Here is a 22,790-nt window from a genome sequence, read left to right on the forward strand (position 1 = left end):
ACCATGATTTTGTGTCAGACTCACAGAGATCTACATTTCTATGAATTTTCCTTTTGTGACTCTCAGAACTCCAGTTAACACAATGTTTATTCATGTTTGATGGGAAATGAAGAATAGAATATAACTGCTGCTTTTACCATTTTCTGGACACAAGTTATATTTTCAAAAGCAAGCACCTAAACCCTTGCCCATCTAAAAACCCATTTATCAACAGCTTTGGAATGGCTTCAAATACTAAACTTCTAAATAATACAACTTATTTTTAATTTGGAGCAATTCAATAGCTATAGAAACAAAGAATATTTCCCATGTATTTTACAGTCACTTGATTCTGAACTATTTTTCCAGTATAAGAATAAACCACAAGTTAATAATTTCTAAGAACTTACTGGAGTCTTCAAAAGACTGTAAGTTGATATCCCTGGCTCTATGTGTGAATTTATATTTTAAATTGTGCCTGTTTCCAGAGCCTCCACAAGATAATAAGTAATCACCAGTGAAAACAAGAGATCTGTGAAACAATATTAGTGCAATATCTAAGTGAAAGAAATATGCAACTATCAAGCCCATTCAAGAAAAAAAAAAAAAAACAGGTATTGTTACAGACACTTCTTGAATCGCATGAACCAGTTTACTTGACCAAAATAATAAAAAATATATAAATATTCATCCTTTCTGAGCATAAATAATTAGTACAATGGTAGGGTGCAAGGATAGCTCATCAAATGGTATTTTTCTACTACACCTGCTAAACTGTAAGAATGCCTTATCTATAATATCATTTTAATGTAGCCATACCAGACTTAGCTTTTTATATTCAGTTTTATGCTATTACAGACATTAAATTTTGTCTTCAGAAACAATCTCCAAACTTATACAATGTATTTATATAACAAGGAAATTAAGAGTTAAAAAATATTACCTAATTCATCTCTACAGAAAATTGCTACACTATATTATACTTACTGCCTCTTTAATTTCACAGGAGAAAACATGTATCTGAAATTCTTCTGAACCATGGGAACTCTCTGTAAATGCAAAGCAATTGCTCTCTGCTGTTCCATCATGTCCACGTGCACAGAACAACACCTTATAGATTGGAAAAGATGCTATCTCCACATTGTTGGATTGGTCTATGATTCTGCAGAACAGTGGTTTAAAAATGAGATAAATGTTAACTATCAAGGAACAAAGACAGATAGTTTTACTATGTAAATATAGGACACACAAACATAACTACTTCAAACAAAAATAAATTTGTATCAATAATGCAAGAAAACAAGTTATCTTTATGTTCCTGCAAATGTTACATACATATAAGCACATATACACATTCTTCACCTTCTTTTACAATTTGTTCATTATTGTGTTTCCTAAGCTCCAACTCATTTACTCCAAAGCCAAGTAAACAGTGTCTGGTAAAATCTATTATCACTAATCCCTAAATTCAAGTCTTGCTCTGTTAAAAGGAATGTCAGTACATTATAGCACAGATTATTCCTAGAAAGTCTATTTCTTTCCAGAGCAGCACCTGTAAGTTTAGCTAAGCCCCATGTAATTTTTCAATTGAGACCTCTTTTACTCCCCAAAACTGTCAGGTGATTACAAAGATACTGAAAGTACTTTGTGGGAGTAAAAACCAAATAATTCTGACTTTGCCTATACACATCCTATGTCTTGGATTGATTTAAATATTCTAGGCCCCTTCAAGATCTCAAACTGAAAAACTGAAGGAAGGGCTGAGGTGGGAGGAGGCAACCACTGGAACAGAGAGGCAAATCAAAACACTAAGCGTTTGTGAAGGCATGTGTGGTAAATTAAAAGTAAACAGATAACCTCAAACACATTTTTAGGAGATACCACATAAATAATATATTTACGTAATACTTTCCTGAAAAACTCAGCATTTTTATCAAAACTTTCTAAATTTAAATTGTTATTATTCAGTACTTGGAACTTAGTGGTCACTCTTTAGGAACCACTCCATCAGCCCACTCTCTAGTTTTTTGACCCACTGCTCCATAATAGGCTAAGTGCAGCATTTTACGCCCCTTTAGAATAGAAAAATACAAATTACAAGTACTTTTACATTTTTATTTCCATTTAGAATACCCTAAGCATAATTTTTTAAAATACTGCTTGCAACCAGGAACAAAGTCTAAGCCTCAATATAATGTTTACTTTGCATGTCTACAGAGTGTAAGTCCTACATGTGACTTATGATATACCACTTACAACCATTCAAAAGACTTAAAATACATCCAAAGAAAAAGAAAATTAGAGTTTACCTCACAGAACCTTCTGGAACATTTGGCACATACAGAGTAACAGCAAAAGGGTACTGACTGGAAGATCTCATGGTTGCCATTGCCCTTAATGCCTCCACTTCATTACGTGGGGAAGAAACCTTCATACATCCTAAGTAGGACAGTTTATTAAATAAAACACTATCTTCTTCTCCACCTGGAGAAGATGGTCTGGGTGTGGAAATTTCTGAAAAAAAGAAAAGAAACACTCAAAAATCAATGTAAAACTGCACAGTGTAATTTTACCAAATGCTTAAAAAGAAATATTTCAAACAAAATTTAGGTCTCTTTGTATCTTAATTTCTTTTACTGCTAATCTTAAACCTTAATTCAGAATTCCAAAATTGGCAACTTTGTAATTTTAAATCTCTCCAGTATCATCTTGCTTAGCTCTAATTTCTTTGGAGAAAAAAGAAAAACTTTAAGCCTTCTATTTTTTGAAAAAAAATTTTTAAATACCCAAATGATACAGAATAATCAGGAGAAAAACTACACTAATGACAGTGTAAATTAACCTAAAGAAAAATGGGAAATAAATAAAAGTAAAATAGCACTACATTTACCAAGCAGCCTAACTTTCTAAGCAAAAATAAATGATGAAATTTTATATCTTATATCAATAACAAAGGCCAAGTTCTTATTTTCTTCCTTACTAACTTGTTGCCTTCTATGAACTATGAAAGTGTACAAATGGAATTTTTTCTTCCAATTGTTTTGGATGAATGATTCTGATTACTTCACCCAATTCCATCCCCTCCCCACAGTGAATTTAGGGGAAAAATGTTCCTTTAAATTCTAAGCACAGCATGAAGCAAAGGTAATGGTTAAAAAATATCTATCTGCATAGTAGTATAACAATATCCATTTGTACCCCCACTAACGGGATGAGAGAATCCATCTCAACGCCAACCATGCACAAAATTAAGCCTACCTATCTTGAACTATATTTTTGCAGCATTTTCAAATTCAACTAACTAAATTCCTTACAGGATTTAAAAAAAATAATTCAACAAATGCTAATATGCAAATAATAGAGGTAAAATAAACATTAAAAAATACTCATTTCAAAAGAAGACAGGAAAGAGGGGAGAAACAAAACAGAAACCAGAAGGAACAAACAGAAAATTAACAGCAAGAGGGTAGATACACATAGGTCCAAATATATTAAAATTTACATTAAAAATCAATGGTAGCATGTTTGCCTAGAATGTGTGAAGCTCCACCCCCAGCACAGCAAAGCCAAAAAAAAAAAAAAAAGTAAATGGTCAGTAACAGTCTTCACCCTTATTCTGTAAAGGGCCATAGGACAACTATTTTAGGTTTTGTGGGCCAAGAAGCAAAACATTAGGCTATTATGCAGGTATTTATATGATAAGAAAGAAAAAATTTTCCAGAGATTTTTTGATAAATTTCAAATTTTTAATTTATGAAAAGAAGTTATGAACTCTCAAATTTGAATTAATATTATTTTCATGTGTCACAAAGTATTATTCTCCTTTTGACATGTTTTCAACCATTTAAAAATGTTAAAAACTGGAAGAGGTAAACTTGTTCATGGTACACTATACAAATATATGGACTTAATATGAAATCCTCTCATATAATTAATGATTACATGAGATTTTATTTGATTTTAACAATTCAAAAATAAAATAAATTTCTTTTTAAAACATTAAAAGTCATTCTAGGGCTGGCAGAGTGGCTCAAGTGGTAAAGCACCTGCCAAGCAAGTGTGAGACCCTGAGTCAAAAGCTACATGTTTTCTCTTATATGTGGAATATAGGCCTGATACAAATATAGCAATATTATGAAATGCAGATCACACTAAGGGGAGGTCACATATGAGAGAGTAAGGGTAAAAGAAAGAAGTTAAGAATGTGAATATGGTTGCTGTACTTTCTATGCAAGAATGAATACAGAATTTTTAAACCTGTTAAAATCACCATAAAAAGGGGGACTAAGTTAGAAAAAAGAAAAATAGAGGAGATGAACCAACTCAGGTTATAATACATAAATACATGGAAATGTCACAACTCTCTGTGTAGCTTTTTTTTTTTTTTTTCTACAAAATTGGAGAACAGGAGGGCAGAACAGGTCCTGCCTGCTGTGGGGTTGGTACCAGCAGGAGAGGGGAAAATGTATGGGAGGGTGAATATAGTGCAAATACTGTGTACACAAGTATGCAAACAAAACAATGATACTTGTTGAAACTATTCCAGGAAAGGGGGGAGGAGAATAAAAGAGAACCATGTAGGGGGTGAATTCAAGTACGATCTATTTGTTATAGTGTAAGAACCTCTGTGGATGCCACAATGTACCCCCATCCAGCACAACAATTAAGAAAACAAAAAGTGTGAAGCCCTGAGTTCAAACCCAGTCCTGCCTAAATAAATAAATAAATAAATAAATAAATAAATAAATAAATAAATAAATAAATAAATAAATAAATAAATGCAAAAACCATTCTAAATCTTGCAAGCCATACCAGAAGTCAGCTTTGGCTCACATATAGTAGTTGGCCCATCATGGCCTAACCCTAAAAGACTGTGATTGTCACAAAGCTATTTATAAAATGCACTTTAAATATAAAGACACAAATATTTTACAATTTTTTTTTAATTAAAGCTGGGCATGGTGGCTCATACCTATAATCCTAGCTACTCAGGAGATTGAGATTGGGAGGACTGGGAAGCCAGCCACAGCAAAAGTTCATGAGACCCCATCTTAACCAATAAAAAGCTGGGCATGGTGGCACATATCTGTCATCTTAGCTATGGAGGGATGTATAAATAGGAGGCATGGCTCAAGTGGTAGAGCACCTGCTTAGGAAGTGGAAAGCCCTGAGTTCAAAACCCAGTACTTCAAAACACATTTCTTAAAAATTAGAAAAAGATATAGCATGAAAATATACTAATTATAAAACTAGAATAATTATGTTAGTAACAAAAAAGCTAGACTATAGACTAAGGAATATTAACAAGGGAAAAAGAAAGATTTCAGAAAGATAAAATGTTTGATTCATTAATAAAACATTATTCTAAAAGACATGCCCTTTAGTTTCACAATATCTAAGCAAAAGCTAACAGTTGAAAGTGCTAACAGAAACAAACAGAACTGGACCCGTCAAGTTGAAGTTATGTTTGTTATAAATAGCTTCTCTTTCCTACAGATTATAACTTGAAACTGTGGAAAGAATAAGCAACTATCAGAGGACACATTTAAAAAAGAGAAAGGGAGGAAGGGAAAGAGTGAGGGAAGGAGGAAAAGAGGGGAAGGGAGGGAGGCAAGGAAGGAGGGAGGAAGGGAAAGAAGGATAACAAACTGGAGAGGGAAATCAAAACTTGAAGAACCACTGTTACAGTATGAGGCTTTTTTGAGGGGATCCTTTGTTTTTGTTTGTGCATTTTTGTTTTTAATCTCTATATTCTAGCTTTGATCTAAAGATGACTAAAGTTGTAGAACTGCAGTGACCACAAAACTGTAGGAGAAATCTAACCTTTTTGGTTAAAGGAGAGAAAAAAGGAGACCATGCAAAACATAGTGTGTTTAAGGAATCATGACTTGTTTTTGTTTCTCTTGCAATTCCTCTAAAAGACCAACTCCAGTTGTAGAGCTACACTGCAATGGTGGTGGCGGTGCCACAAAGCCCCTAAAATCTGAAGGAAAAAAGCTTGTCACGAAAGCTTGACTAGAAAGAACGCCAACTAAAGAGGCTGCTGTGCAACCAAAATGTAAAAAGAAATCTCCATTATTTTTCTTTCTCTTTTCTCAGAGCACTTTGCCCTTAGTTGCTCAGGGCAAGCAATTCTATACAATAGCACAAAAGAGTAAAAGCTCTAAAAGAGAAATCTGTCTTTCTACCCAGGGAAAGAAGAAGAATAGGCCCATGGAAGAAAAAAAGAGTATGGGGAGTCCTGGAGAGGACAAAGCAGAAGATAATCCCCTTGTTCTGTGTTTAAGCTAACACAAGTCTTGGACTCACCACCATGCTATACATGTATAGAACAGAGTGAAAAAGCATAGCAAAGAATTTGAAAATTGAATTAACACTGGAACCAGAAAGCAAGACAGAACTTGCAGTCTACACATAAGCAGCTACACTGCCAGCTAGAATAAAACAAAATCAATGTTCTTCAAGGGATTTTAACCAAAAATAGAGTCTCAAAATCTAAGATTCAAAAAGTCTGGGAAACAATCCTATTACTCAAAAAAACAGTAAGGGTGACCAAGTCTCAAGGGAAAAAATAATCAGTAGATACCCATCCCAAGATGTCCACTTACTGGAATTATTAGACAAGGACTTAAAAAATTAATGTTATAATCATACTACATGATACAAAGGTAAACATACCTGACATGAATGGAAACATCAAAGTTCTTGATATGAAACAAAAAAATTTAAAAGAACCAATACAAATTTAAGATCATAAAAATGTATTTAAAATTAACAATTTACTGGGCTCAATAGCAGAATGGAGATAAAAGAGTAAAGAGTCAGTGAGTCTGAATATATGACAACAAATTATCCAAACTGAAGAACAAAGGAAAAAAAAGATTAAAAAACAATGAAAAGAGCCACAGGAAATATGAGACAATATGAAAATGTGCAACATTTTTATCAAGTAAGTCCCAAGAGGAGAAGAGAATTAGAGAAGAAAAAAAAATTACCAAAAAATAATGCCTGAAAACTCCCCAAATTTGTTTAAAGATATAAATGTACAGATTCAAGAATCTCAGTGTCCCTTAAAAAAAATTTTTAAAGATAAACTCAAAGAAAACCAGATCCAGACAAATAAACTGCTAAAAAACAAAAATAATGAAAGAGTACTGAAAACAGAAAAAATATCATGCCACAAATAGGGGAACACGGTCTCAAATAACTGAAGATATCTCATCAATAACTATGGAGATAATATCTCTCCCATGATCTTTCTTACTTTTTGTACCTTTCTAAGGAATGGATGATGCACAGAAATATGACTTGAATAGTACTGACTTTGTATTTATTTAGGAGGAATTGAACCCCTTTGTAATTTTTAACAGGTCTAAAATCTGGTCTTGCTAAAAATATTTTTGTTCTTTGACTGCCTAACTCAGGATTTCCACTAGTCATAATCTGATAGTTATCAATGAATTTTGTCTGCAGGCAGGTTGTAGCTATGACACATTCAGTTTTAGAAAGGATAGGATCTAAGGTGGTGCCTAATAAGACATGTATTTGCCATAACAGGTTGCCAAAAAAAAAACCATAGCCCTAAAATTCTCATATACTTAGTGACTGATTTATTTGATATATGCTGAATATCCAGTCTTCTGATATGTATTAATTAGAAATACAAAGAGGATAGAATGGTTTCTTTAAGAGCTGATACTCTGTATAATTAAGAACTGAATAAAAACTGCTCTTTACTACTCACTCTATTTTAGACCTTCATAAAGGTTAAGACACGAAATCTGGAGCTCAGACCTGGGTTTGAACCCTACCTCTACCTCTCTCTGGCTATATGGTAAATTACTTAACTTCTCTAAAGCTAGTTTCCTCATCTATAAAACAGTTAATAATACAGTTTACATCATAGGCATATAAGAGGATTAAGGGACTTCACCCATATAAAGTGTTTTATAATATGTTTGGCACAAAGTGAATACCTAATAAAATGCTTATCATCACAATCATCATCAATACTGGAAACCTTGAGAATAAAAATCTTAGGTCCAAGCGCAATAATTATAACACATCCCCTTGAAATGGATGCAAGGTATAGGCTCTTCATTTCCATTGAAGCACCTTGACAGAACCCCTGGATTTCTATGGAGCAGAGTCTATTGAGAAGCATTTAGATCCTTTTATAATACTAATTAAGTAGCTGAGGCCCAGAGGATGAAGTAACTTACTCAGGCTCATACAGCTATTTTGTGGCAAATACAGGATTAGACTCAATCCTCTCTTCAAACTAATAAACTTATTCCATACATTAAGACAAGCTTAGCATTATCAAAAATAGCCATCTTTACCTTTCTTTTTAGAAAATTCTTACATTCTTGCAGATCTATAAAAATTAAGTTTAATATTATCTATTTCCATATTTTGTAACATCAGCTTCCAATCTTGTATTTTTTAATAAAATACATAATGAAAAATATTTTGTATAAACATATATGTTTGTGTGTATATATACATATAAACATACATGGAGTTTAGTTCCCCTCAAACTTAAATCTAGCCATGAATACGCCCATATATGCTAAATCCTAAGAGTTTTTTTTTTTAAATTACCAAACTAAGAGGTAATCTTAAAGACACCACCTCCATCCTTACCAACACATTACAAATATCTTCTTCTAGCCTGTCATTTGTTGCTGCACCATATTTACTATGTCTTTCTTATTTAAATTTTTAAGTACCAAAATGCAACTATCTTTTTCTTTTTCTTTGGCTTTTCCTACCTGACACCACAAAATATTCTCAAATATTTTCTTCTAACAGGCTTAACTTTCACTTTTTTTTCTTTTCCAGTGCTAGGGATCGAATTGAGGGGCTCATACACGCTAGACAAGTGTTCCACCACCAAGCTACACCCACAGTCCTTATTTTTCACTTTTAAGTATTTGACTCACTAGAAATAATTTTAAGTGTATAATATAAGTCTGAAACCTAATTTTATTTTATTCTATTAAGTGAAGCAATTGTCTGATATTATTTATTGAATAGCCATCTTTTCTCCCACCGAATTGTGGAGCTAATTCTGTCATTCTCTTTCTTTCTAATCATCATACTTCATTTCTTTTTTTTTAGTCACCCTGCATTATCTGGATTCTCCAATACAATGTCAGAGCCATGGTGATAGTTATCAGGTCCTACTTGTTCCTGTTTAGATGCATCTTAATAGTAATGTGTCTGAAATATTGGAAAAAATGTAAGATTTTAATAAATATCATTTATCTGGTTAAGAAAATTTCCTTGGGCTGGAGGCATGGCTCAAGTGGTAGAGCACTTGCCTAGCAAGTGTATGAAGCCCTAAGTTCAAACTCCATTACCACCAAGAAAAAAAAAAAAAGAAAAACCCAAGAAAATTTCCTTCTATTTTCAGTTTGACAAGAACTTTATATACATAAAACAGACCATAATTTTTATCTAATGCTTGTTCTGTATCTACTGATATGGGATTTCTTTCTCTTTTCACCTCTTACATGGTAAGTCATATTCATGTATTTTAATGCTGAATCATCCTTGCCATGGTATGCATTATGATTGCATTCCCTACATATATTCCGTCATATACCACTGTTTAGCAATTTGACTTACACCTATGTTTATCCTATACCAAGATTCAAAATTAGATCATCAGATCCCTAAGCCAATCAGAATAATCCCATCCCCTCTGTCAGAGTGAGACATTGAGGGGTCGGAATGTATCACAACCTATATCAGTTTATTTCATTGTTTAAATCAGAGTGAAAGTCATGTTTTGTTCAATCAGTAAAACAATGAACTCTTTCTCAATCCAACCAGGCATGAACAGATCACCTAGCCTTACCTACCAATTTCTGCTGGTAGCCAAATTGTTACTTTGACCCAAGCCAGCTAATGGAAAATGATGACACAGACAAAATCTGAGCTGAGTAGTTTATTAAAAAAAAACCTTACCAGAGCCAAAATCAAACTACTTCTGAAGTAGTTTCAGTTTCCAGCTGAAGTTGGAGTTGTTGTTTTCTTGTACCCAAAAGCACCCTTACTTACTAGCTGGTATTCAGAGTACAAATCCAACTCATTCATGAACATTTTTCATTAAATACACTGATGGAGGAGTTGATGTGCTATTTCATGTATAATTTTTACCAACTATAAAATAAATGTAGTTAAACTGAATAAAAAGCGTATCATATGAAAGACAGTATCCACTATGCCCAAAAATTCATTCATTTGTTCAATAACTATTGAGAACATACAATGTGCCAAATTCTGCAGATAAAATGAGGTCGCAGACATAGTCTTCATTCTCAAAGAACACTGATTTTACAGGCTAACATATGGGCAAAACATAAGAACCAGAGTGGGACCTCTCAACCAAAACTGAAAGCCTAGTGATCCTGATCTTATAAAACAAAACAAAGAGTTCGAGTTGGGGGGATCCCAAGGCCAGGCGTGGTAGTACATGTCTATACTCTCTGCACTCCAAGGCTGAGGCAAAAGGATCACAGGTTCAAGACCAGCCTGGGCTACATAGGAGACACTGTCCAAAAAAAAAAAAAAAAAGTGTAATAATAAAAAATAAAAGGGTTTTCTAATTTTCATTTTAAATTTTTTGTTATCACATTCCAGTTCCTTTATGGTTTCTAAGAGTTCAGTATAATACCTGTGTTAGATGGGTCCAAAATTAATTGAAGAGATGGCTTATTTGTTTGACTGGCTGGAATATCTCCAAATGAATGGTCTGAAATCTCATTGGAACTTTGACAATCAACAAGACAACTGCTTTGAACTTTCTCAGAATCTCTCAAAATCTCTTCCATGGCTTTTTCCAATTGTTCATCACCATTAGAAACTATCTACAGACAGAGCAAGAAAATTCCTTTTTCAATCCTATTTTAATTCTGTAAATTAATTCTGTGAAAATATTTCATTTCTACAAAAAATGAAAACAACCTAAATATTTAAATAGTGATTGAATATTAAGAATTTATACAGTTATATCTAATTTCACATGCATGTAAAACAAGAAAATTCTGAAGGATAAAACCAACTAAATTAGAGGAAGATTATTAGTTTCACTAAAGGATTATTATTATTAAATTTATGTAAGATGTAGCCATTAAGTTTAATTCACCAATTACTTTCTCTTCTATTTTCCCTTCTATTTCTTCCTTCTAAAATTCCAAATTGGAAAATAAATAACCAAATGCAAAAACTTAAAAATACTCAAACCAAATACTTAGATTCTGGATAAATCAAACACTGATTTTTATTCTCAAGGTCAATACTTGAGCAAATTTTAAGCTTTTTACATGCCATTCCAGATAACCTTACAATGCTTTAAAAGAGAAGAACAATAATTAAAATAATGTCATTAGAAAAGAAAAAAATACCTTCAGTTGAGGTTTTTCATCATCTTTTATAGATGTATCATCCGCATGCTGAGGAACCAAAACAAATTCTTCACTGTTCAGTGTAGCCACAGAATCAGATGACCCACTAACCTTCTGTAATGAAGCTCTGACCTCCATTTCAGTTCTGCAAACTTCTCTTCCCACATACACCTGGCAAACCTACAAGGATATTAAATATATGTATATATATGTATATATATATATATATATATATATATATATATACACACACACATACACACACACATATATATGACTAAAAACATAAATTAAAAATGAACTACTGAAGCTTTAAAAATGGTTATGTGAAGAAGAATACTGCTGACTTGGTGATTATCTCAAAATCAGGAAGGCTATCTTCTTAGACTGTACTACATAATGGAAATATACTCTCTTCACTCTTCAGTTTCCAGATTAAAAGAACCATATTGTTCCCTGAAAAATATACAAACACGCCCAGATTTCAATGAAAGAAATTTACCTCTATTTAATGCTCTTACTTCATTTAGAAATACTGCTTTTATTATTTTTAATAGAGGAAATAATTAAGCATGTTACTAGATACGAATTCACACATGCATGCACACGTGCATATGCATGTACATACACACATAATAAATTCAGCTGGACAGAGTACGACACACCAAAGTCCTAGCTACTCAGAAGACTGAGGCAGGAGGATTGCTTAAACCCAGGAATTCAACATAGCAAGGGCAACATAACAAAACCTGTCTCAAAAAATATATATCCTTTCAATTTATCAATTAAATTCAAGTGCTTTCAAGAAACTTATCTCCTCAAGACCAAAACCAAGTATCTTTAAATATTTTTCCTGGATCATTGAAGTATTATGACTAGAATTGAACACCCTAAGCCATGCATCTTTTCTTTTCCAGACACATTAACACTTATTAGCACACACAAATAAAGGAACATTTTCATATTGCATTCATGTAGCAAATTAAGTTTCAGTAATCAAATATAGTATAAGTCTGTTTTCTGGACAGATCTATACCCTCACAGATACTCAAAATTCTTATCATATCTTAAAGTTCATATACTCAAACAACTAATCTTGACTGAAGATATCTACTATATAGCATACATTGTACTCAGTCCTGGGATTCCATGAATGAACAAGGCAGATAGGTACCCTGCTGTTCTGGAGCTTACATACTGATGAGGAAACAAACAAGGTGGTAAGGAAAAAAAGTTAATCCCAAACCACCCTAAAGGCTGTGAAGAAAACAAAACAGGCTAATGTGACAGAGAAACTACGAGAAGTGTGAGGATATCCTTAAGTAAGGTAGTAGGGAAAACACACACACACACACACACACACACACACACTAAGAGGTAAATACATAAGCTAAATTCTAAAAAACAAAACAAAACAAAAAACCCATATATTCCACAATCTGTACAGTGATCAAATGAGTACTGTGATAGAGGGGCAGGGTAAGCAGGCTGGGCTAAAGAACACAGGACCCTATAAACCACAGCAAGCCTATGCACAAAATTCTCTCAGAAATGTTCTCTTTTCCTCTAATTGGGCTACTCTTTTCATTGCCACATACAAATACGACTGCAATATTCTACTTTGCCATTAGGTGACACTAACACCATTACTCCTGGGGGGAAAAAAACTTCCAACTTCAAGTTTAAAAATCACTTTCCAACTTTATCAAAACTCAAAACTCCCAGGAATACCAAAACAAAGAATATTTATACTCTTGGGTTAGCCAACATTTATTTCTGTTATGCATGTTAATATCCTTAAAAAAAAAAAAAAAAAAACTTCAAGCACATTCATCTGGTTTCTAAAGGTTTTTCCCACTTTGCATGCTGTATGTTTCCAAAAATGTAGAGTGTGTTAAAAGCCATGTCTCTCATTGCCATGGATTTTAAAAAAGCATAACTGTACATATGCTAGAAGTCTCCCAAATTTCTATCCCAACTCAAATGTCTCTTCTAACTTTCTGACTTGGAATCCAACACTCTACTTGACATTTCCTAGTAAAAGTCTCATCAGTATCTTAAGTAAAATGTGACTAAAATAGAATTTCTACTGTTTCCTCCAAAGTTGTTTCTCACCCATATTTCCCACTTCAGTAAGTAACACCATTTTACACTAAGTTACTCAAACAAGAAACCTGGATATTATCCTTGACTCACCTCTACTTCTTCACTCTTCTCATCAGCAAGTCTTGGTGAGCCCCACATCCAAAATAAATCCCACATCTATCCATTTGCCATTATGTCCACTACCACCATCTACTACAAAAGTCTCCCAATCAGTCACCTATCTCAACTATTGTTCCCCTCAATGTACTCTTCGCCCACTACCAAAGAAACTTTTTGGAACAGAAATTAAATTAAAACTCCAGACTAACACCTCTTCACTCTAATTCAAATAAAATCCAAAGTATCTGGCAGGACTTATGGGGCTTAATGCACATCTGCCTCTGTCACTTTCTCATCATAGCTCCTTAATCACAGTAAATTCTTCCCCACTTTAGGGTTCTACTCTTACCTCCTACCTTAATATCATTGACTCTTTCAAGTATCAGTTTTCATTTATGCATTTAACACATATTCAATGAGTCCTTATTGTGCACCAGAAACTACATGCATGAAGAAAACTGCTAATTTGTCTTCCCTAAAGCTAACATTCTAATGGAAGAGACAGACAATATAGAAGAAAACAAATGGATCACAGAATAAGTACTACAAAATGCCTATTTGATATTTGAGTTTAATAAGAACAAGTGAGCTATGGAAATAATTGAGGAAAAAAAACTCTACCAGAAGAAACAGCAAATACAAAAGCCTAGATATAAAAAAAAGGACTTATTCAGGAACAGAAAGAAAGACAGTTTTAAAAAAGCCAACCAGGCCAAAGTTCTCACAAATAGTAAACGTGGAGCCATGACTCAAACCTTTAAGATATTCTGCCAGACTAACAAGAAAGCTCTTAGTTTACTAGATGTAATTTTGGTACCTCCTCAGAACAATTTTCTCATTCTATTCAGAAATTAAAACAACCTTCATTATAAGCACAAAACACTGCCACAAAAGGTCATAGGCATATTTAAAAATGTGCTTCACATGTACAGGAAAGCAATGCGAGTCAACTCCCTGTATAGCTATCCTTATCTCAACTAGCAAAAACCCTTGGTCCTTCCTATTATTGCTTATACTGTCTCTTCAACAAAATTAGAGATAAGGTCAAAATAGTTTCTGCCTGGTAGCGAGGGGTGGGGGGGAGAGGGAGGAAGTGGGGGGTAAGGGAGGGGACAGGAAGAAGGGAGAAGAAATGACCCAAACATCGTATGTGCATATGAATAAAAGAAAAAAAAAAGAAATGTGCTTAATGCTACCTTATTCAGTTGATTTTGAACCTGATACAAAGATGACATGTTTATCAAATTTGCACACTACTCAAAAATCTAAAATGTCTCTGGGTTTCAATGGCTCACACCTGTAATCCTAGCTGCTCAGGAAGCAGAGATCAGGAGGATCACAGATCAAAGCCAGTTTGTGAAACCCTATCTTGAAAATACCCAACACAAAAAAGGGCTGCCAGGGTGACTCAAGTGGTAGAGTACATGCCTAGTGGTAGAGTACATGCCTAACAAGCACAAAGCCCTGAGTTCAAACCCCAGTACCACCAAAAAAATATAGAAAGAGAGAAAGGCAAAGTGATACTTTAAAATATCTCAACAGACAAGAAAAGTTGAAAGCAATAGTATTTAAATGAGAAAGAACAATCTTTTCAACAAATGGTACTAGGACAATTTAGCTGTCTGCATGCAAAATAATGAAGTTGGCCAGGCATGGTGACTATTAGCTATAATCCCAGCTACTCACGAAGCAGAAATCAGGAGTATCACCATTTGAGGCCAGCCTGGGCAAAAAGTTAGAAAGCCCCATCTCAACCAATAAAAAGATGGGCATGGTGGTATGTGCCTGTCATCTCAAAGGCACAAATAGGAGTATCACAATCTAGGCCAACCAGGACAAAATAATTAAAGCAGAAATGGCTGGGGCATGGCTCAAATGGTAAAGCACCTGTTTGGCAAGTGCAAAGTCCTGAGTTCAAACCCCAATAACACCACCAAAAGAAAAGAAAAAAAAAAATAGCCAAGTACTAGTGCTCACACCTGTAAATCCTGCTCAGGAGGTGGACATCAGGAGGATCACAGGTCCATACCAGCCTGGGCAAAAAGTTTGTGAGATCCCATCTCAACAGAAAAGGCTGGGTGTGGTAGTACATATCTGTATCCAAACTGCTGTGAAAAGCATAAAACAGGAGGATTGCAGTCCTGGTCAGGACAAAAAAGGTAACCCTATCTTCAAAATAACCAGAGCAAAAAGAGATGTTTGTATGGTTCAAGCGATAGAGCACCTGCTAGCAAGTGCAAAGCCTTGAGTTCAAACACCAGCACTGGCAAATAAATAAATAAAGTTGGACCTTTCCCTCACACCATGCACAAAACAGTTCAAAAATAGATCATAGATTATAAATGTAAGAGCTAAAATTTTAAAACTCTTAGAGAAAAGGTAAGAGTAAATCTTCATGTCCTTGGGCAAAGTATTGTACCCTAGATTTGATACCAAAAGCACAAGAACAAAAATTTAAAATGCATAAACTGGACTGTCTAAAAATTTACAGTATTTATGCTAAAAATGGTATCTTGAATAAAACAAAAAGAAAACTCACAAAGCCAGGCCTGTAATGCCAGAACTTGAGAGCCTGAAGCAAGAGAATCAAGAACTCAAGCTGAGCCTGGGCTGCACAAAGAGACTCTGTTTCAAAATAAAAGGAAAGGGATACTATGCATATAATTCAGTGGTAGAGCACTTGCCTAGCCTGAGTGAGGCCCTAGGATTCATCCTCAGCATCTGAAAAAAAAAAGACTCATAGGTAGAGAAAATATTTGCAAATCATGTATTTGATAAGGGTCTTATATCAAGATTTTATGAGGAACTCTTAACAAGTCAATAATAAAAAGACAAGCCAACTTCCAGTTTCAGCTAAAGAGCTTAGAAATCATCACTCCCTTCCTTACAACAAGAAAAAGCTGAACACATTAAAAATCAACAGCTTTGAACTGGAGGTGTGGCTCAAGCGGTAAAGCTCCTTCTTTGCAAGCAGAAAGTCCTGAGTTCAAAACCCAGTTCCACCAAAAACAAACAAACAACAACAAAAAATTAACAGCTTTAAGCTACGGCAACAGCCTAGAGCCCCACTACTGATGAATGGAGTAAGAAAATGTGGTACAAGCAACTAGGCTTCATCCCAGGAATGCAGAGGTGGTTCAACATACACAAATCAATAAATGTAATACACCACATTAACAGAAGCAAAGACAAAAACCACTTGATGGATCAAATGGTAGATCAATGTTTAGCATTTTAAGTAGCCTCCAAATTTTTTTCCACAGTGGTTGTACTAGTTTACATTCCCACCAGCAGTGTGTGAGGGTTCCTTTTTCCCCACATCCTCACCAATACCTGTTGTTTGTGGTGTTGCTAATCATGGCTATTCCAATAGGGGTGAGGTGGAATCTTAGTGTGGTTCCACACTAAACATTGATCTACCATTTGATCCAGCAATCCCACTCCTGGGGATATACCCAAAAGACTGTGACACAGGTTACTCCAGAGGCACCTGCACACCCATGTTTATTGCGGCACTATTCACAATAGCCAAGTTATGGAAACAGCCAAGATGATGAATGGATTAAGAAAATGTGGTATTTATACACAATGGAATACTACTCAGCCATGAAGAAGAATGAAATCTTATCATTTGCAGGTAAATGAATGGAACTGGAGAACATCATCCTGAGCAAGGTTAGCCAGGCCCAGAAAACCAAAAATCGTATGTTCTCCCTCATATGCGGACTTTAGATCAAGGGCAAACACAACAAGGAGATTGGACTTTGATCACATGATGAGGTGAGAGCATAGAAGGGAGGTATGAGGATAGGCAAGAAACCCAAAAAAACCAAGATAGCATTTGATGTCCTCAATGCAAAGGAACTACTGCAGAAACTTTAAAGCAACTGAGGCCAATAGGAGAAGGGGACCAGGAACTAGACAAAAAGTTAGTTCAAGAAGAATTAATTTAGAATGTAACACATATGTACAGGAAAGCAATGCAAGTAAACTCCCTGTATAGCTATCCTTATCTCAACTAGCAAAAACCCTTGGTCCTTCCTATTATTGCTTATACTCTCTCTTCAACAAAATTAGAGATAAGGGGAAAATAGTTTCTGCCTGGTAGTGAGGGGGTGTAGGGAGGGAGAAGGAGGGAGCAGGGGAAAGAACGGGGTCAGGGAGAAGGCGGGGAGAAATAATCCAAACATTGTATGAACATATGAATAAAAGAAATTTAAAAAAATGAAAATGTGGTACCTATATACAATTTTATTCAGCTATAAAGAAGGAAATTTTGTCACTTGCAGGTAAATGTATAGAACTGGAGAACATCATCTTAAGTGAAATTAGCCAGGTTCAGAAAGCCAAAAGCCACGTTTTCTCATATGTGGAACATAGATCTAATACAAATTCAGCAATATTATGAAAAACAAGTCACACTAAGGGGAGGTCACATTTGAGAGGGGAGAGGGTAAAAGAAGGAAGTTAAGAAAGTGAATATGGTTGATGTATTCTCTATACAAGAATGAATACAGAATCTTTAAAACAGTTGAAACTACCATAAGAAAGGGACTAAGATAAAAAGAAGAAAAAAAAAGGAGATGAATCAAATCAGGCTATAATACCTATATACATGGAAGTGTCAAAAGGAAACTCCCTGAATAGCTATCTTAAACAAACAAAAATGTCTTTTTTTTTTTTCTTTTTTTCTTATACAAAACAAGAGAGCAGAACAGGTCCAGGGGGAGGGGAGTGCCAGTGGGAGAGGGAAGAGGTGGGGAAAGGGTTTACAAGGGTGAACATGATGCAAATACTGTGTACACATGTATGTAAATGGAAAAATTATATCTGTTGAAACTATTTCAGGAATGGGAGGAGGGGAGATAAAGGAGAACAGTGGAGGGGGTGAATTCAAGTATGATATATTTGATATAAGAACTTTTGTAAATGCCACAATGTACACCCAGCACAACAATAAAACAAACAAAAAAAAAAAACTCAACAGCTTTTCTTGTTCCATCAGAGAACTGAGGTCACAGGACAAACTGACATCAAAATCCAGAGATGCACATCCAAAGAGACACAGCAACTGAGACTGGTTTATATGAAGCAGAAGCTGCTGGAGCCCTAACCTGGTAGGAACATTTAAATGGCATTTTGAAAGACCACTAGAGACTACATGTAGAATAACGTAAGAGTGGAAAAGTGCATTAGGAAATGCCCTCACATTTTGGTTGGCTTTACCTCCTGGAATCCTACCATGTTCTCACAGTGAAGATCAACAAAGATGCCCTTCTTGGCTCTGGCAGGTAGAGAGAAAAAGTAATCCTTGTAGTATATAGCAAGAACTTTCTCCATAACAAAGCCCTATTCTTCATGGCTTTACCAGAAAAATTTTGCCAGAGCCTTATTTTACCTGAGGGAAGGGACTTCCTTCCACTCCAGCCCCCTCCATCCTTTCTGCCCATGTTGGGGTAGGGAGTCAACAGGTATCAAAGTTTCAAGGAAATAGATTGGAAATACTGAAACAGAGGAATACAGTAGAAGGCTGGAGGAAAAAAGCTATAGCACTGGAGAAATACTTGTAAAGGTCACAGCTCCAAGATTTAAGCCCACTGAAAGACTGAGACTTAACCAAAAATTACATGTCACCCTCCCTCCCCCGAAACATACACATAAGCACTCACACACATACAACTTAGTATCACACCAACAAGCTCTAAGATGATAATAGCTGATTGCAGATCAAAGAAACTTCAGGAGACAGGTTCTACAAGGAGGAATACTTAGGAAAACCCAAAGCCAATGGAGACTAAAATAACATCGGACTATAGAGCCTCTGGCACCTACAAACACAGCAAGCATTCAGCAGAGCCCAACTCATCAGATCAACATTACTTACACTAAAAAGGCAATTTTCCTCAGCTCCAAATACCAACATGTCTAGCTTCCAAGAAAAAATTATAAGTCATTCTACAAAGCAATCATCAGGACTAGACTGCTATGACACAGTTGTTGAAATTATCAGGCAGGAAATTTAAATAGTTAAAATAACAGTGATTATTATGTTAAAGGATCTAATGGAAAAAGTATGAAGCATGCAAGAACATATGGGATACTATAAGCAGAGTGACAGAAACTCTAAAAAACAAATACAGAAATCAAGGATTAGGGGAGTGGCTCACATGGTAGAGCGCCTACCTAGCAGGCACAAGGCCCTGAATTCAAACTCCAGTCTTGTCTTTAAGACAAGGTCTCACTAGTAACTTTCTCTAGCCTTGAACTTGAGATCCTCCTGCCTCATACTGCCAAGTGCTAGAATTACAGATGTGTGCCACCCATATCTGCCCTCTACTAAGCTTGTTTTGTTTTGTTTCGCAGTACTGTGGTTTGAACTCAGGGCCGTGAGCTTGCTAAGCAGGCACTCTACCACTTGAGCCACTCTGCCAGCTCAAGTGTGTTGGATATTTTAGAGACAGGGTCTCTCAAACAATTTGCTAGGGCTGGCTTTGAACCATGATCCTCCTGATCTCTGCCTCCTGAATAGCTAGGATTACTGGTGTCAGCCACCAGCACCTGGACCTGTGTACCAACTCTGAAGAAGGAAATAATGTCAATTTGCTACAAAGTCTTCCAGAAAACAGAAGGAACACTGCCTAATTCATTCTGTGAGGTCAGCATTAGCCTAATATCAAAACTGGATTATAAGGAAACTAAAAAGACCAATATCTCTAATAGCACAAATATAAAAATCCTCAAAAAGATAACAGAAAACTAGATCCAACAATGTATAAATAAAATTATAAAGTTATACAAGAATTACGCAAGACTGGCTCAACATTCAAAAATTAATCAATATAACCAAACATATGATAGAGTACGGGCTCCATCAATTATTTTGGATATGGAAATATGGACTACAACATGGGGTAGGAAGTTGGACTAAATGAATTCTAAAGTAATTTATTCTTAAGATTCTCATCTATGCAATATAAAAAAGAATCCAATCAGTTCCTGATCTATATTCCAACAAGTCAACTCAAAATTTAATTTATTAAGTCTACTATTATGCAGCAGAGCACTATAACAAAATGTTAACTTTCTCTTTATGTATGGCAATCTATTATTTAGGATCAAAAGAAAGAGCAGTTGGAAAACTCTCAGACATTGTAAAAATAATATGGAGCATTCTATTTTGTGAACTCAAAACAAATACGTTCAATTTCAACCCAGCATGTTCAATAGAGAAGTGCATAAAAACAAAACTTTTTGGTTAAAAGGCTGGCCGGTTATAATTCAGAAATCAGAATAAAATTTATGCTGTAAGGATTTTTATATCTCTTCAGGTGCAAAAAAAAAGATTTTGGGAACTATAATCTAGCCATAAACAATTTCATCTTCTGGACATCATAAAGGTATATAAGAATATGGGACAGAAAACTTATGAGTGTTACAGGAAGAGAGAGAGAGAGAGAGAGAGAGAAAGAGAGAGAGAGTTCCTTCTATCTATCCCGTTTTCTAATGCTCTGAACTGAAAAGAGCTCAATAACTATTTTGATTGAATTGATTTATATAAAGATACACTTATCCACACACATACAGCAATTCTACCAAGTGAAATAGCTTTTAACTCTTACTTTGTTTTGGTTTTTTGTTTTGTTTTTTGGTGGCACTACAGTTTGAACTCAAGGCCTCATGCCTGCTAGGTAGGTGCTCTATCACTTGAGCCACTCCACCAGCCCTTAACTCTTACTTTAATACCATTTAATTTTTGCTAAATGAGCAAGCACTTCACTTGGATGCCTAAAACTACAATCTTTACATATGTACTAGAAACAGTATAACAACATTCAACAAAGGCTAACTGGAAGCTATTTTCTTCCCAAAATAACTAAACACATACAAAAGTACAAAATTGTAGTGCATATTATCTAATTTCCTTATGTGCCAAATGTGGCTAGCCCACTTCTTGCTTTTGGATTACATGTTACAACTATTCATTTTCAAGTGGCTTTTGAACTAAAATAGAAACCTAAAAACTAAGTGTGTGCCTAAATTGGATAGACTGGGAGACTATTGGGCATAAGAATTAGAATGACTACAGTATAACCATTATAAATACAGAAAAGAAAATACTATTTGCAATAAGAAAATGGACATGAATAACATAGGACATTGGCCAACCAAAACTTGTGTTTAAAAGAACTAAGTCAATCCAAGGGAAAAAAAAAAAAAAACTACCATGCCCTTGATCTTCTAAACAACCCATCCACTTTTGTAGTTCTCAGGCAAAAGCACACAAATATACATATAATTAATGCCTTTGACCCTGGAAAAAGACACAAAAAAGTTTATCAACTCACATTTCTTTAATGGATACCTATTTTTATTTGTCCAGAAATAATCCCCAAACCTTTTTTCCTGGGAATAAGCTTTCCCTCAAATGCAACCATAGCTTTTATAGAAATCTCAACCCCACAGCCCAACTGATGTAAAAGTGGACACTGAATCTAAGCTAAACCAATTAACACAGTTTTTAAGATTTCTGGACTGGTAACCAGAGAGATCATCATGACAATATCTCTTTTACAGCAGAAACTTAAGATGTAAACTAGGAACTGTGGATGGCCATGTTTTTCCTCATAAGAAGAAATTCAGTGTGCAGTGAGAAAGAAAAGTAAATGCTAAACACAGAGAAGCTAGAGAGTTTTGAGTCGATAAATCCACTGTTCCTTTAATTGTATGTAATATCCTTTCCAAAAAAAAATCCTTTTGCCTAAGCTAGTTTATAATGCATTTCTGGCACATGAAGCCTAATAAGTGCTAACATAAATTTTAAGCTAACAAAAAGGCATTCAAAATATACTTTAATAAGCTGTAGAGGGCAGTATGGTTGGATATAACAACAGAAGTCTAATAGAAGGAAGAGGAAAGAATCTGAAGTTAATAATTTCCCAAATTAACTGTGCAGTGCCGGGGGAAAAAAGCAAAGACTTACTTGAAATAAAGCTGGTTTGAGGGGGGGAGATATAATACAAATGATGCTTTCAGTCAAAGGATGACTTAAAGGCAACATAAGAAAGTTATATAACCAAAATAGGAAGCCATTATAAGACAAAAAGATAATCTAAAATGCTAGACAGATGACTATTGCTAGGTAATATTATTATGTCATACAAATACAATGTAATATAGCCAGGCATGGTGATA

General features: G+C 34.9%; 1 protein-coding gene across 6 annotated transcripts in view; it reads right to left on the reverse strand.

The window, feature by feature from the left end:
* Positions 1-22,790, reverse strand: part of Rabgap1l (RAB GTPase activating protein 1 like) — a 750,530-nt gene that overhangs the window by 663,840 nt on the left and 63,900 nt on the right. For 5 of the 6 annotated variants that reach the window (XM_074047407.1, XM_074047406.1, XM_074047409.1 and 2 more), the window contains exons 2-5: positions 11,394-11,573; positions 10,664-10,856; positions 2,289-2,493; positions 967-1,141 (exon numbers count right to left, since the gene is read on the reverse strand). In XM_074047407.1, the coding sequence (XP_073903508.1) occupies positions 967-1,141; positions 2,289-2,493; positions 10,664-10,856; positions 11,394-11,531 (711 nt within the window). In that variant the 5' untranslated portion in view covers positions 11,532-11,573. The remainder of the gene's footprint in view (positions 1-966; positions 1,142-2,288; positions 2,494-10,663; positions 10,857-11,393; positions 11,574-22,790) is intronic. The other variant, XM_074047408.1, reaches the window with a different exon arrangement.

The sequence above is a fragment of the Castor canadensis genome, chromosome 11 (genome assembly GCF_047511655.1).
Source record: "Castor canadensis chromosome 11, mCasCan1.hap1v2, whole genome shotgun sequence".
NCBI lineage: Eukaryota > Metazoa > Chordata > Mammalia > Rodentia > Castoridae > Castor > Castor canadensis.